Here is a 16,918-nt window from a genome sequence, read left to right on the forward strand (position 1 = left end):
GAACGGAGATTGAGTTGAAATATAACATTATATTACTTTTGGGTCACGAGGTAGATTTTAGCCACAGGTAATGCTCCTTTCTGATTACAAGATACTTAAGTGTATGCATTACGATCATCAAACACATGAGTGACCGAGAGCAGAAAACTTTGCAGAAGTTCATCACACCCTTCTGAAAAGTCAAGCCTAAGTGGAACTGAGTTGTTTTTTGGTAAAAACTAATATATAAACCTATTAAAGGTGCTGCCTCTTGGAAAGAGTCTATGCTGGAAAACATTTTAGAAAAATAATGTGTTTATTGTGAATCATCATTCTGGTTTTCAGAGTATTGTATGTTCTCAGAGCAGGTACACTAATATGAATAAAAACTTTCATTTTGTCAGTAGAGAAAAAAATATTTTCTTACCTTTGAAAAGGGTCCTGCAAACCGCCACAAGCCATTAAAACCAAAACCTGCAACAAATCAAATGTTACTCTTACAACAAGCATGATACTCTCTTAATCTTAACAGAAATTAAATAAGTTGTATAGTTGATGACATTTAAAACCTACACACATTTGAAACCTTTTTTTTTTTTTTTTTTTTACAATGAATGTCAGGGTAGATTAAAACTCACTTAAACTCAGTATAAAACCATATTGCAATTTTAAAAAGTTGTAAACCACAACTTTGTATTGTATTGAACAACACGCAATGAAAAGAGTCAGAAAACGGCATATGGAGAGAGAAGTATGAACAAGCCGATCCCTTATAACGAATTCTTCAGTCATGCGCTCTGTAACAGCGCTCATTTTAGAAAGTTCATCAACCATCCTCCTGAGACATTTACTTTGCAGGTACGATGTCTGGTACTGTGGTGGAGATTCCTCATGGTACACCACACTCTGCACAATTCCATGAATTGGATTTAACAAATTTGGATCTTGGCACAATGACAATAGGGTGTTGATCTTAGAGTCCAACAAATTGTGTCTAAAAAAAAAAAACAAGAACAAAACACAGGAACATTTTAAAGGAAACCTACATGGTAATATACACTGGAAAAGATCATATATTCCCCAGAACAACGTGATAAAGATGAAGGGAGAGGGGTGTTTTTTTACTTTCTGGTGCTTTTCCAATTTTCTACATTAAACGTATGAATTTATTTTCGTGGTTTGTCCTTTTTAGTCGTCAAGAAAAATATGGTAAAAACAACCAAATAGTACTGTCATGCAACCGTGTTTAATTATATATGGTGACTGTTTGCTCAAGACAAGGTTGGCTTCTGTCATTTGACATGTTTTAGGACCATTTCTTTCTGCTGACTGTTGATATGTACCCAGGGAGTTAAAACTAAATTTAATATCAGTCACTTTAGGAGAGCAAAATTAATTTGGAGGGGTGGAACATATGATCTATTCAAAATTAAGAGGAAATTAACTACGTCTAACCCGGCCACACTCCATTAATAGAAATAACCAAGAGCCAACTATATAAAATTCTGACATTTTAAAATGAGATTAAACAAAAGTAAGGATACAATGATACTACATAGAAGGTCTAGATCAGGAATAGAATAGCCCATGTTTCTTTGGGTTATTTAGATTTGAATACTTTGAGGCGAATATGATCTTTGCTCTTCAGAGAGAATAAAAGTCATCTCCTATATAGAAGGTTAATTTTGTTTTCACTCAGCTGTGGATAAACACACAAGCTCTACCAAAAAAGAAACCAAAACAGGTACATACAGCATCTAACACTTTGCTGCTAAGTGAGGGAATGAACAATGCTCATCAGGATGAAGCCTTCAGAAAACCAACAAGATAAAAAAAAAAAAAAATGTTTTCCCTAATAGGCCAAAACTAGTCTTGGCCCCCACTAAACCACTGTCTCTAAGCTGAAATCTCTATCACACTGTCTCGTATCCCCCCCACTCCACAACCGGTGAACATTATCGGATGATACTTTGCCCGAGCTTTTATAAAACACATGACTTCAAGATAGATACAAAAGTCAAACACAAACAAGAGATACTTACACGACTGGAAAAACCTTGGGGAAAACAACACTGGCTTCCGCTAAGTATTCGTAAAGAATTCGCTGATCAAACTCATCCGTGGTATATTTTACCAGTGTAGCCTGCCAAAGTGCAAAAAAGTCAACAAAACACATTTTATTCTGTGGCTGAACTGTTATCTGTTCTGGTGAGAGGCAGAAGACCGTCTTCCTTTTCATGTTTTTAATATTTAAGGGCCTCCCAAGAATAGACTGCAATAAAAACTTGAGGGCAAAAAACCCACCCCCCACAAAAGGTCAAAAATTTTACCAGAACGGTAAGAAGAAGCGCTTGGATCTTTGGATCAGTAAGTACTTCTTCATCCAAGAGAACATTTGATTCAGACACCGAAACTTTACGCAAATGCGGGTGTTGTTGTGATGAGGAAATCCTCTGAGTTTCTGCAGTGAGATGCGGATTAACACAATCAGCTGTATTAACCGAACATTCACACCACATAGCACTTCACCTAACATTTTACTGTTACTTCTATAATTCAATAGCTTTCTAGCAGGTACTTAAAACAGCAACGTCAATATCTTACAGAATTAATATTCACCTACACAGACGTTCTGGCCAGCTGTTTACAATGCTGTATATCATATATATGATTACTTTTTATACAGGTTTCAGGAATACTTTCATTTTAAGGACTGTATAGCTTATCTTCTGAACAAGAGCAAACGCGTCTATATTTCATCCTAAAGATTCTAAGAAATGGCTGGAAAGCAAATATGGCTCTCCCATCTTATTTTCAATGATCTAGATCAATTATTAACTCTGTTTCTCACCCATTTCATAATCAGTTTCTGCTACTCTCCTCATTTTGGGGGGTGTTGTGATCCCTGATTCCATTTCTTGCCTTTTAGGAGCCTTTGTGTCTGATATCAAGTGATCAAAACTTTTCCTTGTTCCTATAAACAAAAGTTACAGAATATGGCAGTTCATTAACCACAGTGTCTGTGAATAGGATTTATACTAAAAAGAAAATGTTTGGACATCAAGTGTTTAAGTTTTCATTTAAGGACCCAAAGAAAGCTCAAACACATCCCTGGGGGCAGAGTCTCGCTCCTTTAGTTTCCATCTTGCCAAGGAATTTTGGCCCCACGGCTTTCCATCTCAGGACCGGATGTACCTCATTGGTCCAAATTAAACTGAGATTACATTCACCACACTGGAGGTAACCAACTCTGCCAACAAGTACAATGTTTGGTGATGAGTATAGGGGTATGCACTGTTCAGCTGCAAAGATCAACTATGTCTGAACAGCCTCTTCTCAATTTAAGAAATTCTGCTCGTGGCAAGAATTAGTCATTAGCATGAAAATTTTCCACATGTGGGCAAGATCAAAGTTTGATTTTAGCGCTTCAGTTTTGAAAACAACATTTGCATGCCTGCAAGTACTAAAGGAGTACTAAACACTAAATAAAGTGCTAAATAAATAGATACAGTGGGACATGCTTCAAAAATGGCAAGTAGCACCGTCTCCACTTGGCTTTGAGTCTAAGTCACGTATCGCACTACATGGAATACCTTTCTCTTATTTCAAGTAATGAAGGTGAGGGGCGCCTGGGTGGCTCAGTCGGTTAAGTGCCCGACTTTGGCTCAGGTCACGATCTCGTGGTCTGTGGGTTCGAGCCCCACGTCGGGCTCTGTGCCGACAGCTCAGAGCCTGGAGCCTGCTTCGGATTCTGTGTCTCCCTCTCTCTCTACCCCTCCCCTGCTCGCACTCTGTCTCTCTCCCTCTCTCAAAACTAAATAAACATTTAAAAACATTTTTTTTAAGTGGTGACAGTGGACTATTTAGACTTGCACTAAGTCTCGTCCGTTCTACTTCAGACATCACCACACACCTGACCCCTCTTCTCCATTCTTTCATTGCTCCTGCCTTAGTGTAGGTCCACACTGTCTCTTGTTTGGATGCTCTATCAATCCCTTATGTGGTCCCTTTGCCAAACATCTCTATTTCTCCACATCACAGCCAGAAAAACTTGCCTAAAAACAAAATTTGGTAACAACCCTTCCCTGCTTAAAGATCCCTGCTGGGTACACAAGGCTAAATCCCTTAACGCGGCATATAAAGTCTCCTGCACGTCACTCCCCTCTCTTGAACACTTGCCTTCCTCACCCTGTATCTGTCAGGCAAGCGCACAGTAAATCTTCAAGACCCAAAAGTTCAAAAAGTTCAAAGTTACTTCCTCTCTGCAGTGTTTCCTAATTTCCCCAGATCCTCAGTTTCCCCTCAGCAAGACATGTTACTTAGCGGCACTTGGGGATGCTTTCATAATCAGTGGATTATAAGCCTAGCTACCAAGCTATGAGCTCTTCAAGGCAGAGACCATAACTTTTTCATCTAGCACATGGGCTAACTGAATTCAATAGTACGTTTTCTCTAAAGTTAGTTTTGCACTTACAACTTCCTTAGCATGAAAACCCAGAATTACAAAACACAAAGTAACTAGGAAACTCCTAGAAGACTCTTTTGTGACAAAGTATAAACAGAAAGAAACTCAAACAAAAGGTAGCAACCCTATGTGACTAGTGACAGTGATTAACCTTCACGGTTTCTATTTCTTTCATGGCTCACTAGCAGATTATTTATTTCACACTTCATTGTTTGTTCACTGTTTTCCTTATGAACAGAAACATTTTCCCAATACCCAAAGATATTTAAAAATATGCTTGCATGGATAACTGAGACCCACTGAGCCATTCATGGTCACTGAAATATGGATCCCAAGGTATTCTAGAAACAATTCCAACTTCAGGCAAAGTTCCTCTGTGGTGGCATGAGGTCAGTGAGCTCTCTCATTATTTACTTTCAGTTTTTGTAAAGGGAGAGGGTTTCACAGAATTTTAGGTATACCTCTCTCATCAACAAATGCTGATGTAACTGAGCAATCTTCATTTTCAAAAAGAATCATATAGTAATAAAAAATACAGTAATCAAAAAAATCTTACTTTGTTGTCTTTTTAAAGAAGAGGTGGCAAATAGCATTATTACAGCTTCATAGCATATTGATGTATTCTGCCCTCAGGCGATACTTTTTGGGGAAATATATTGTTAAAGGCCCTGCATCTGAGTGCGGCCAGACTCCTCCTTTCTCGGGCTAATGTTTCCCCAACTCCCATTTCCCTGCTGCCCGGCCAAGGCAGAACAAAATGAGGATAAGCACAGTATTTCATCTAGGAATCAGAAAAAACTGGTTCAAGATCCTGTTCTCATTCGTCTGTTTAACTGATATGGCTTAACTGACTTATCTATCAAACTCTCTTGTAATTGGCATCAAAAACTTTGCTATATCAAAATGGGAAATTTTGATAATTTTGAACAGCTTTGAATAATCTTCCAAGAGTGAAAGTATCTGGCCGTTAAAAAAAAAAGTTTAACAAACTCTATGTAATTTAGATAAACTAACCCAGCAACTTCTTTGTGTTGGCCTGAGAAGGTTGCCCCATGTCCAAGCTCATGGACTTCCTGGCCCGGGGACTGGTCTGGCCCACGGCTGGATAGGTGGCTGCAAGGTACCCCTCAGAACCTTTGGGAGATGACCACGGCTGGTTCTCCTTTAGCGTCCTGAGAGATTTAAACAATTGAGAAGAATTAGATAACATGGTGACAAAGACAACCACTGTTTGCCCCTCTCAATTGGCTGTCCTATTTCCCAATGACAGAAATCACTTAATTTTAAAACTGCACTTTAAAAAAGGCTTTAGGGTACAAGCTCTTAGTGTATGTCCAAGAAATATTCTCTTTCTTCCTTTGTTTCTTCAATCTATTTGGGAAATTTTCTTAAAAATTAGCACTTTCCTCCTACTTTCTTGCCACGATGTCTTATACACAGTAGGGACTCACTGATGCTTGGCAGAACTGTACCACGTTGATTTTTTAATCAGGGGAAATCAAGTTTAAACAGGCAATTGTATTCTTGGTTTAAACCAAGAAAAGCAACTATACTTTGACAAAGGAACACAAGCAAACTCATTTTTTCCTTTTCAGGACAAAAAGGGCATATGTCAGAGAAATATAATCCGAGAAATGATTGAAGAATAAGACTATCGAAAACCAAGTGTGCCTGGAAAACTTCTGCATACACTGCTAAAATCTCAGTGGGAAACTGTGGAAGACTTTTTAATCGAAAAGTGGGATGGTGATAAATTGAATGAGAGAAGCTCTACAGCTACACAATTACGTTCCTATATTCAACGTGGTACCTAAAACTTAAAGATGTCTTTTAATTGAAAATATAGAAAGTCTCCAAAGTTTCATGTAATTTCTCCATGTTATAGTGAAAAATATACTACCCCAAACCACATACAACAGTGGGCATAATGTGATTATTCTACCAACTAAATCCACACCGTAGAAAAATTTTAAGTAAGTTTAGTGTGATGGGAATAAACACAACAAATGTGGTGGCATGTGTACCTTTGCACAAATCTGTATAGCTTAGTTTTCTATCATTAAGAATGTGATGTTGCTTATATTTCATGTTGTTTTTTTCCTAGGCCCTTTCTGACAACCCGGTAATTTCAAAATCGTCTCTTTTCATTACTCAACTGTTTGTGCTTAACAGAGGCAAACTAATGTTAACATGGAGCACAGTTAGATTAGAAGAGGAGAAACTTTCCTACTACTAATCCACATTACACATGGTATGTGTGTAACAGGAGTTTTGATTTATATACTGTTCCTAGATATCTTTAGATTCCCCTATATATTACCTTCCTGATTATTCTTGCTGCCTGTCTCCACTGGCATGGAAAATTGAAACCTGATTATAATTATGTAATTATGGGAGAAGAAGTCTACTTACCTATAGCTGGGGTCGCCATGATGGATGGGATATGTATCCATAGGAACATTTTCCATTGAAATATCAGTAAGAAGAAGAGACTTTCTATGTTTTAGGCTACAGCGACTTCGAACCTCCTCAGACACTGTGAGTAAGGCTAAAAGGAAAAAAGGAAGATGAGAAAATTTAACAAATTTCAAGTGTGACTAAAAACAGGATACATTCTTACAACCTCTTAGAGGGTAACAGCTGTCAGACAAGCAGAGAAAGAACCCTAGAGAGTGTGAAGTTTAAGGATATAAACCACTTAGGACAGACTTTCTTACCTTGAAAGTTTATGGTCTGTTTTGAAAGACTACATAAGTATGAAATATACTGAGATTTAATAAGTACCTTATATTTGTCAAGCGCTTTAATGTACTTTTGATCTCAACAAACACAGAAAGTGGGCAGGACAGGTACTATAAGGTCTATTTTTTAGATAAGGAAAAATACTCTGAGATATTAGATGATTTGCCCAAGGTCAAATGATTCCAACAAAAAAGCTGCCACAAACTGCCGTCTCCTAAATTGGGAATCCGCACTTGCTACGTTCCAGAGCTGCATTACACGGGAGTGCTAAGTGTTGCCGAGTGGAGAAAAACACACACCGGGTGAGAACAAGTGGGAAGATTTAATGGGATGGTGGGGATGGGCAGACATTCTGGCTTAAACAAATGGCATTAGGAACGCACTTTTAAGAGGCAGAAAGGCGATTCCAAGGGGGCGGCAAGTAGATGAGCTTAAAATAGCCCATCCATCTGGAGAGGTAATAAAAACTGGGACTTAGGAAATGTAGGGAAAGGCGACAGTCAGGAGAACTGCTGAAGGGCCCAAGGATGCTAGGCTGAGGCCTTCAGATGCTATAGCAGAAAATAGGGAACCATGCGGTGTCTTGAACCAAAGATGACAAAGGGAATGCATTTCAGACTTTAATGCAAGTTCTTTTGTAAGGAAAAATGTTTTGGCAAAACTTAAAATTTTAACCACCACCACAGGACTGGACTCTGAACTCTTTACCCCGCCAAGCAACCAGCTGAAGGACTGACAGATGTTTTTAGATAGATTCGGTAAGATTAATTTTGTCTGTTTCGTGCTTTTACCTGCCAAGTAAGCCACGCTCTGTGTGTTCACCTCAAATTTGTCACAGTTTCTATGTTTGTTGACCAGAGTCAGTAGTGTATGCAGAATTCTGACCGTTCTTGCAACAATGGCAGGTGAAGGATGCCTGTACCCTACAAAAAAGAAAAACGAACAGGAAGTTCGTCCATTCTTTCAACCAGTATTCCTTGAGTTCTTACTCTCTTGACCAGCAACTCTACAGGGAAAGGAAATATAAGGGAAAACTCCTGCCTTCTGAGAACAGCTGTTTGGGAAGATAAACATACAAATGTGAATACTTAATTACAAAAAGATTAAGTACCATATATGTGTAGAAAAGAATACTGATCCCTGGAACTCTAAGGTACCTCAGGGAGAGGAAAATTAGGAAAGATGGATGTGGTTTCAGATATTCCATTCCCTAAAGCAGTGCAGGAACTTCCCCCCCACCCCCCCCCACCAAAAAAAAAAACCACAACAACAACTATGTATTGGGGATCACCTGACGATATCTTTTGAAAATAGGGTTCTATTGCTTAAAATTCTTTTTTTTTTTCTTAAAGAAAAAACCCTAATGACGTAGGCTGCATATGCTCTCAGAACCCGAAGAACAGGGTTGATCAGAGAGTTAGCCTGGTCTCTGGACACCTTTTAAACATGAAAGCTACTCCATTTTACAGCAGGGGATGTGGACACTGAAAACACCTGGTATATTTTTAGAAATACAGAACAGGCAAGCACTTTATCAGCCTAGTGCAACCCTTCTTTTGAATTCCTGGAGTCAGTGTAATATCTTTTGAGCAATCCCTATTCACCTTAGTGATTAAAACTATTAATATTTTTGCAGAAATTTCATAAGGTGATGAAATCAAATGTTTACATTCACATTAGTGGGTGTATGTACATATGTCAGGCAAAAACCGGGGAACCTCCATGATCCCTCCAGCGTAAGAATCATTTAAATTGATACAAAACTCTAATTATGACCAAAGCCAGTGCTGCTTAAGACCATTGGTTCATGCTAGTTCCTCATCCTAAGTCTCACTGCTCTTGTCTCTGACTCCTCACCATACGCCGCTCCTATTAATGACATAGTCTCTGGCCATGGCTGTTCCATGTTAATAAACCAAAGCTAACACACAGTGAAGCCAGCAGTGGGGAGTGGAGCCAGGGCAGGCAGTGATTGGGTTGGCTCTAAGAATAGCTGAGACCACTGCTATAAGCAATACAAAAATTTGAAGCGGGGGTGGGGTGGGGTGGGGGGGGAATGTGGGGTACAAGAAAAGTGAGGTTCTGTGGTATGTAACAATGCAACTAATCAATACGTTAGAAACAAGTTGGGGAAAGTCTGTGATCAACTCTCTAAGCTGTCATTTTCTAACATAAGTTACTCAAGTTACATTTATTGATTTGCAGTCTGTCTTATTTCCAATAACCAAAAAGATACTTAGTATTGACTAACAATACAGCTATTAGAAAGTCCGGTATTTAGGGTTATTGTAGGAATCAACTCTTTTGCCTTTTAAAGGAAATCTGATAACTGACGTGGAAATTAGGCTCCATTAAAATACATATTGAACAAAAAAACATGGCTCAGGAAGACAGATATATTTGCAGTTAAAGTAGGACATATGAGCCAAATTATTTCAACTTATTTAAAATTATGAATTATTTTAGTTACTTCAGGCTTCCTGATATCGTTTCATAAAAACATTCTGACCCAAGGCCTCTACCTTTTAAGAGGTGTCCAACCAGCGCGAAGTTAAAGTTAGAGTTGAAATTGAGTCCAACAAAATGATCCATCTGCTTGCAGTGCCATTCCAGAGGGTTCCGGATTGCCATAAATACTTCCTCTGGACTCTGTTAAAGATAATCAGAAGATGGTTGGTGGGGTTCACACAGGATCTTTCCTTAAAGGGTCACTTATTGGTTTTTGATTGTGTTCAACAGCTATGACAAGATAAGTAATCCTTTCGAGTTGAGAGAAATTATTTTCAGATGACTACAGAACACCATAGAACATTCAAGATACTACAAATAAGTTACTGTGAGACAATCAAGCATAAATAATAAGATGATAGCAGATGAAAGAGCTTTGGTTTATGATGCAAAACAAATGGTTATCAATTTACCTTGTGATGACTTTTTAAAAATTAGAATTATTGTTGTTTTAAACAAGACCATCCATTGAATTGTAGCAGATGTAGTGTTTTGTGTACTATGACTGAAAATTCAAGACAACAAAAAGAGTTCCTATTTACTGAGTGCCCGCAGTATGCGACAATGTTAGATGCATGACTGTACTGAAACCTTAAAGCACTCCTATGCAGCCAACATTAGCTCCATTGTACAGATTTATTGGCTCATTCTTTTACTTCTCAAGTACTTATTATGTGTTTTTGACGTGCCAGTCATGGCTCTAGGCTCTGCAAATAAATCCGTGAACAAAACAAAAACTACTCGCCTTGGTGGATTTTACATTCTAGTGTGGGAAAACAAGGAAACTGAAACTTAAAAATGCTATGCAACTTGCCCAACATAATTAGGGTTTAAGGTCACTGGGTAATGCCCCAGAATCTGCATTTTTAAAAAAAGCCCAGGGAGGGGCGCCTGGGTAGTTCAGTCAGTTAAGCTTCTGACTTCAGCTTGGGTAATGATCTCCTAGTTTGTGAGTTCGAGCCCTGCATCAGACTCTCTGCTGTCAGTGCACAGCCAGCTTCAGATGTTACGTCCTCCTCTCACTCTGCTCCGCCCCTGCTCGAGTGCACTCTCTCTCTAAAAAAAAAAAAAAACCAAAAAAAACCCCAAAACGCAGTGATTCCCTCATGAACGGAGATTATTTTTCTCCTCTTTAAAAATTTTTTATTTAAATCTAAGTTACTTAACATATACTGTAATAATCATTTCAGGAGTAGAAGTTAGGAATTCATCATATACATACAACACCCAGTGCTCATCTCAACAAGTGCCTTCCTTAATGCCCATGACCCATTTAATCCATCCCTCTCCCAATACCCCTCCAGCAACCCTCAGTTCGTTTTCTCTGCATTGAAGAGTCTCTTATAGTTTGCCTCCCTCTCTGTTTTTATCTTATTTTTCTTTCCCTTTCCTGAACAGAAATTTTTAAAAGCCAACAACTGAAGGTATTTGGGGTCATGCTCAGGTTATCTAGATTTCTATCTCAAAGAAAGGAAAACAGGAGTACTTAAAATAAATGTAAAGAGGTGTTTACAGTAGCATTGTTTATAACAGAAAAGAAGAAACGACAGAAACAAATGTTCATTAATGGGCAAATGGTTGAAAAAATTGTGGCTCATGCATACTGTAAAATATTCTACAGCCAGGGGAAAGAATTACACACACACACACACACACACACACACACACACACACACACACACAGAAACGTGTACGTGTGAATGTGTGTGTGTGTGCTTAGAAAGATGTTCACTTTATGTTGTTAAATAAAAATGGAAGTTGCAGAATACTATATAAGGTATGATTATTAACCTGCTATATGTACAATTTATTTTTTCTAGCTTTATTAAGGCATAACTGACAAAATTCTAAGGTATTTAAAGTGTACAACATGATGATTTGATACACGTTTACACTGTGAAAGAATTTACCCCATCCAGTTAACGAACACGCCCATCATGTCACATATTTACAGCCCGCTTTTGATGAGAACATTAAGTCGTTAAATGTAGAACTTTCAGTTCTACTCTTAGCAAGTGTCAATTATACGCTACAGTGTTATCAACTATAGTCACCGTGTTATACAGCAGATCCTCAGACCTTATTCATCTCACCTCCTGGCAACTTCTAATAAGCTTTATTAACTCTGATTCCTAGTATCTTGGGGGCACTGAAGTCAATATTAGCTCCTGCTAATGGGCCGTTGTGGCAATGAAAATACCAAGGCAGATATGCCTAGACAGACGTTTCATTTACAACTATTTTTAAATCCGTACAAATAGCCAACAGCTAGCTATCTCTCTCTGAGCACCATGGTCCCAAGACAACCCCAGAGAAGCGCAACGGGGATCATGAAGGATGGGCTCTAGTCCCCAGTCAGATGTACGAACATGGACAAGCTAGTTAACTTTTTTCTTTCGTGTTTTGTAAAATGGAGGTTTGAAGGATAAACTCCAAGGTGGCCGTTCCAAGTGTATACGACATCTGGCAGACTGATGAAACAGTGTTTAACCCAAGTATCTTCACACTTCAAACCATGCTCCTGTTCTCTGTGTTTTTCCCACTCACAGCTTTGTTCAGCTCACTTCAAGTAAATCTCTTGTTATAAACATGTACATATCTTTAAAAAAAAAATTCCTCCCCTTTCTTTTTCCTAGACTTATCCCATTTTTCTCCAAAGACAAACGGGACATCATTTCATACTGTTATATGCCTTCCTCTATACTCTGTGAACCAAAATCCAACCACGGTCAAGGTTGATAAACATTAAGAAGGGCGCTAATGGTATGTTTCAAAGTGGGATTAGGCAAAACCAAAAACTAGTATAATTAAGTACCCCAAAGTGTCCTTTAGACTCTCCACCCTATTTTTCATTAAGTACCATTATTCAATAAAAATAAGCTTATGTATACATTATTTCTTCATCCGTGAAATGGGAGGTAGAGAACGCTAACCTTGGGTTATGAAATCACAAATAACGATGGTCCTATGTAGTACAGTGCAAAGTACAGCACAGCACACAGCCTAGCATAGTAGCTATTACTACTCAATTTTTTTTTAACGTTTATTTATTTTTGAGAGAGATAGTGCAAGTGGGGGACAGGCAGAGAGGACGGGAGGCAGAGGATCTGAAGCGGGTTCTGCGCTGACAGCAGAGAGCCCGATGCAGGGCTTGAACTCATGAACTGTGAGATCATGACCCAAGCTGAAGTCAGACGCTCAACCAACTGAGCCACCCAGGCACCCCTACTCAATATATTTTTTTAAAAAATGTTTGTTTATGTGGGAATACAGGCTGGTGCAGCCACTCTGGAAAACAGTATGGAGGTGCCTCAAAAAACTAAAAATAGAACTACTCTACGACCCAGCAATTGCACTACTAGGCATTTATCCACGGGATACAGGTGTGCTGTTTCGAAGGGACACAGGCACCCCCATGTTTATAGCAGCACCATCAACAATAGCTAAAGTATGGAAAGAGCCCAAATGTCCATCGATGGATGGATGGATAAAGAAGATGTGGTGTGTGTGTGTGTATATATATATATACACACACACACACACACACACAATGGAGTTATTACTCGGCAATCAAAAAGAATGAAATCTTGCCATTTGCAACTACATGGATAGAACTGGAGGGTATTATGCTAAGTGAAATTAGTCAGAGAAAGACAAAAATCATGACTTCACTCATATGAGGACTTTAAGAGACAAAACAGATGAACCTAAGGGAAGGGAAATGAAAACAATATAAAAACAGGGAGGGGGACAAAACAGAAGAGACTCCTAAATATGGAGAACAAACAGAGGGTTAGTGGAGGGGTTGTGGGAGGGGGGATGGGTTAAATGGGGAAGGGGCACTAAGAAATCTACTCCTGAAATCATTGTTGCACTATATACTAATTTGCATGTAAATTTAAAAAAAAGTTTGTTTATGTATTTTTGAGAGAGAGAGAGAGACAGAGAGAGAGAGCGCGCGTGTGCGCGCAGGGGACGGGCAGAGAGAGAGGGAGAGAGAATCCCAAGCAGGCTCACACTGTCAGCGCAGAGCCTTATGCGGGGCTCGAACCCACGAACTGTGAGATCATGACCTGAGCCAAACTCAAGACTCAGAAGCTTAACTGACTGAGTCACCCAGGGACCCCTCAATATATGTATATATATTTTAAGTTTATTTAATTAGAGAGAGGGGGAGAGAGTGTGTGTGCGAGCTAAGGAGGGGCAGAGAGAGCGAGAGAGAATCCCAAGCAAGCTCTGCACTGCCAGGGGCTGGAACCCATGAACCAATCATGACCTGAGCTGACAGGAGATGCTCAACTGAGCCACCCAGGTGCCCCACTACTCAGTAGTTTTCATCCCTCTTCTATTTACCAGTATTGGGTGAATACTGTTTTCTGCTATTTTTACATAGGAAAGTTTAGTTTTATATGAGTTCTTAAGAAGCTATACTCACAATAAGTTGCATTAAAGAAATTCATATTGAAGTTATGGACCTCTTCTGATTTTAAAAGGACAAGAATAAACAAGAGAGGAATTCTTAACGTGCACACTCTAGGGATGCCAAATGAAAGCTTGCTTACCTTGTCGTTGAATATCCGCAGACTGTCTAAGGTGTGCAGGTTTTGTTCAAGAAGTGCGGTGCCTGCTGAATACAAGTTGACCTCATCGAGCTGCAGCACAGCCACAGCTACCCAAAAGAGGGCTTTGTGCAGAGGGGAGTCCTGGCAAAGGCCACGCATTCCAGATTAGTGAGATGAGCTACAAAACAGTCTCGTTCAAAACACATTGCAGTATCAAACAGAGCACATTAATGCCCAGATGATGCATGTTTTCTCTTCTGAAGAAGGTAAATATACGGGTAGGCTCTTCATCTACTGCATGTGTATAGCTAAAGACACAGTTAGCCAGGCTGAGAACATTAACACCTACTTTGGTTTCTCCCTGTTCTTTGATCCCAAACTCCAGTCACCAAGTCTTGTTGATCCTTCCAAAGTAGTCTCTTTAGTATTTGATTATTGCTAACGACTTTATTCTACACCAACCTTCTTTACTGTAAATGTGGATTCTTTTTTGCCTCTGGTCTCCCCCTACTCCAATCTGCGGTGCACAATGCCCCCAGAAGAACCCTTCTAAGCCTTCCTTTTGTCATATTACTTATCTGCTTGAAAACATATAGGGACATTTCCAAACTCCTTTCTGAAGGGTCTTAGATGTTAGATTAGTTCTATCCAATCTTTACAATCTTCCCTCTCTCTATTCTCCTGCAAAATTTCTCCATACAACTAGAATAGTCTGCCCACCATCCCTTCACTGTCCCACCATTCTTGTATGACCCTCCTGCTGCATGGTTTGCTATGCAAGGCTTTCTCCCTTTCTCTACACTAAATCCCACTATCTCTTTAACTTCAGATTCTACCCTTTTAATTTTCTTGTCACCCTTATCAGCATAATATCTCTTGCTGTTATGAATTCAAGATATTGATTTGGGGGAAACCCTTATTTAGCAGTGTGGTATAGGGGAAAATACATAGACTTCAGGGTCAGACAGCCTTGGAAGAGAATCGTGGTTCTGTCTTATTAGGTATGTGACCTTGGGGAAGTCACTTAGCCCTTCTGAGCCTCATTTTAACTTATGAGGATGAGCGAACCATTTTGTGTAATTTAGGATTAGAAGATGTGCTCGTAGATACAACTCGATGAGAGGAGCACACAGGTATTTATTTCTCTGTAACCTCCCTCAAATCTTGTACTCAATTCATATAATTATACAACTTTAGAGTTGGAAAATAATGCTCATCTAGTCTATTCATTTTATCAATGTGGAAATATGATGTCCAGATATGTTAAACGACCTGCTCCAGGCCACAAAGCTGAGATAAGCTCAGCCCATCCTACATCAGTGGCCGCATCCTTTCATTCCTTTTAAACATCAACTTCATTTAGCACCCAAACTCATTTGGTGATTAGGTACACTTCACCCACCTTTACATTTCTCCATGGTAATGATCGTGAACTATTATCGTACTTATTTAATTATCTATTTCATGCCCCAACTCCCACACTCGTCCCAGAATGTAAGCTCCATGAGGGTAGGGAATTTTATTAGTTTGGTTCAGGTACTACCTCTCTAGAACCTAAAATGGTACTTGGCACATAGCAGGTGCTCAATGAACACTTATTGGACAAAAAAATTCAGAGTCTACACCTGTCTTCCTTTAGCACTGATGAGATGAAAACTTAGAGGCACCCGAGAACATCCTCCGCATACTTATCTTCCTCTAGTGTGAGGTCTTCAAACAACTACACTTAAAGACAGGAAGTTCTGCTTTAACTACTTCCTCTTCCTTATAACCTCTCAGCCCAACTTGTTTTCTGAACTCTTTGACACAAAATGAAACAACATTTAATACCAATGCCCAAACTAAATGGGCTCGTTCTGTACGGTAATTACCTTATTGAGGAGCGGCTGTAATTTGGTTAGCGCTATTACTGTGGCTTCTATTAGAACTTGACTGTTGTAAGTATCAGGTCCTTTTAAGCAACTCTCAAGTGCCTTTTAGGGAAACAGAATTTTTTATTTTACTTCCACTGAAATAAAACATAAACTCCTAAACTGGATCTCAGAATCAGTTCAGAATAATTCCTTGGTTAGTAAGTGCTAGAATTATTTCCAATGCTGTGGTATTCTTGGTAGCTAGATCATTTGGGTTTTCATTTTTAAATACTTCTATGTTATATTCCAATACAATATTTTGTGCATTATTATATTGTTACAAATTAAATACTTTTATATAAGGCAAGTTCTACCATATAGTTAAATGCTTTGAAAACTGATAAAATACTAAGAGTACCTTCTTAGCCAAAGAGACAATACATATTTTCTTTTAAGGCATCTTCTTTAGAAAAGGTTTCTTCACTTCAAAGAATTTAATAAAGAAAATAACCAAATCCATTGTTTAAAGGTTTAGCAAGCAACATGCAAGATATTTTATTAACTTCAAGTTTAGATGTCACTGAGAAACATGCAAGATATGCTTTCCAACTTGAGACCCACAGATATTTGGGAGGAGGGACAGAGACATACCTTGCTAAGAATACGGATAATCTGCTTTATCTGCCCATGAGACACTCGCTTGCTAATACAGCCAAAGACAACAAGAGCTCTCGGTTGCAGGGATGGATTATATTGGAATGCGAATCTGCAATTAAAAGACCCAAAAAGTCTATGAAAACCTTTGTGTT

The 16,918-nt window shown here is 38.9% G+C and overlaps 1 protein-coding gene across 10 annotated transcripts in view; it reads right to left on the reverse strand.

The window, feature by feature from the left end:
- NF1 (neurofibromin 1) overlaps nt 1-16,918 on the reverse strand; it is a 252,664-nt gene that overhangs the window by 16,111 nt on the left and 219,635 nt on the right. For 9 of the 10 annotated variants that reach the window (XM_058703847.1, XM_058703856.1, XM_058703849.1 and 6 more), the window contains 12 exons: nt 16,761-16,875; nt 16,128-16,229; nt 14,257-14,397; nt 9,709-9,835; nt 7,978-8,109; nt 6,857-6,992; nt 5,459-5,616; nt 2,831-2,953; nt 2,310-2,440; nt 2,022-2,122; nt 831-973; nt 407-453 (listed from right to left, as the gene is read on the reverse strand). In XM_058703847.1, coding sequence (XP_058559830.1) covers nt 407-453; nt 831-973; nt 2,022-2,122; nt 2,310-2,440; nt 2,831-2,953; nt 5,459-5,616; nt 6,857-6,992; nt 7,978-8,109; nt 9,709-9,835; nt 14,257-14,397; nt 16,128-16,229; nt 16,761-16,875 — 1,456 coding nt within the window. The remainder of the gene's footprint in view (nt 1-406; nt 454-830; nt 974-2,021; nt 2,123-2,309; nt 2,441-2,830; nt 2,954-5,458; nt 5,617-6,856; nt 6,993-7,977; nt 8,110-9,708; nt 9,836-14,256; nt 14,398-16,127; nt 16,230-16,760; nt 16,876-16,918) is intronic. The other variant, XM_058703852.1, reaches the window with a different exon arrangement.

Source organism: Neofelis nebulosa, chromosome 16, assembly GCF_028018385.1.
Source record: "Neofelis nebulosa isolate mNeoNeb1 chromosome 16, mNeoNeb1.pri, whole genome shotgun sequence".
NCBI classification, from domain to species: domain Eukaryota; kingdom Metazoa; phylum Chordata; class Mammalia; order Carnivora; family Felidae; genus Neofelis; species Neofelis nebulosa.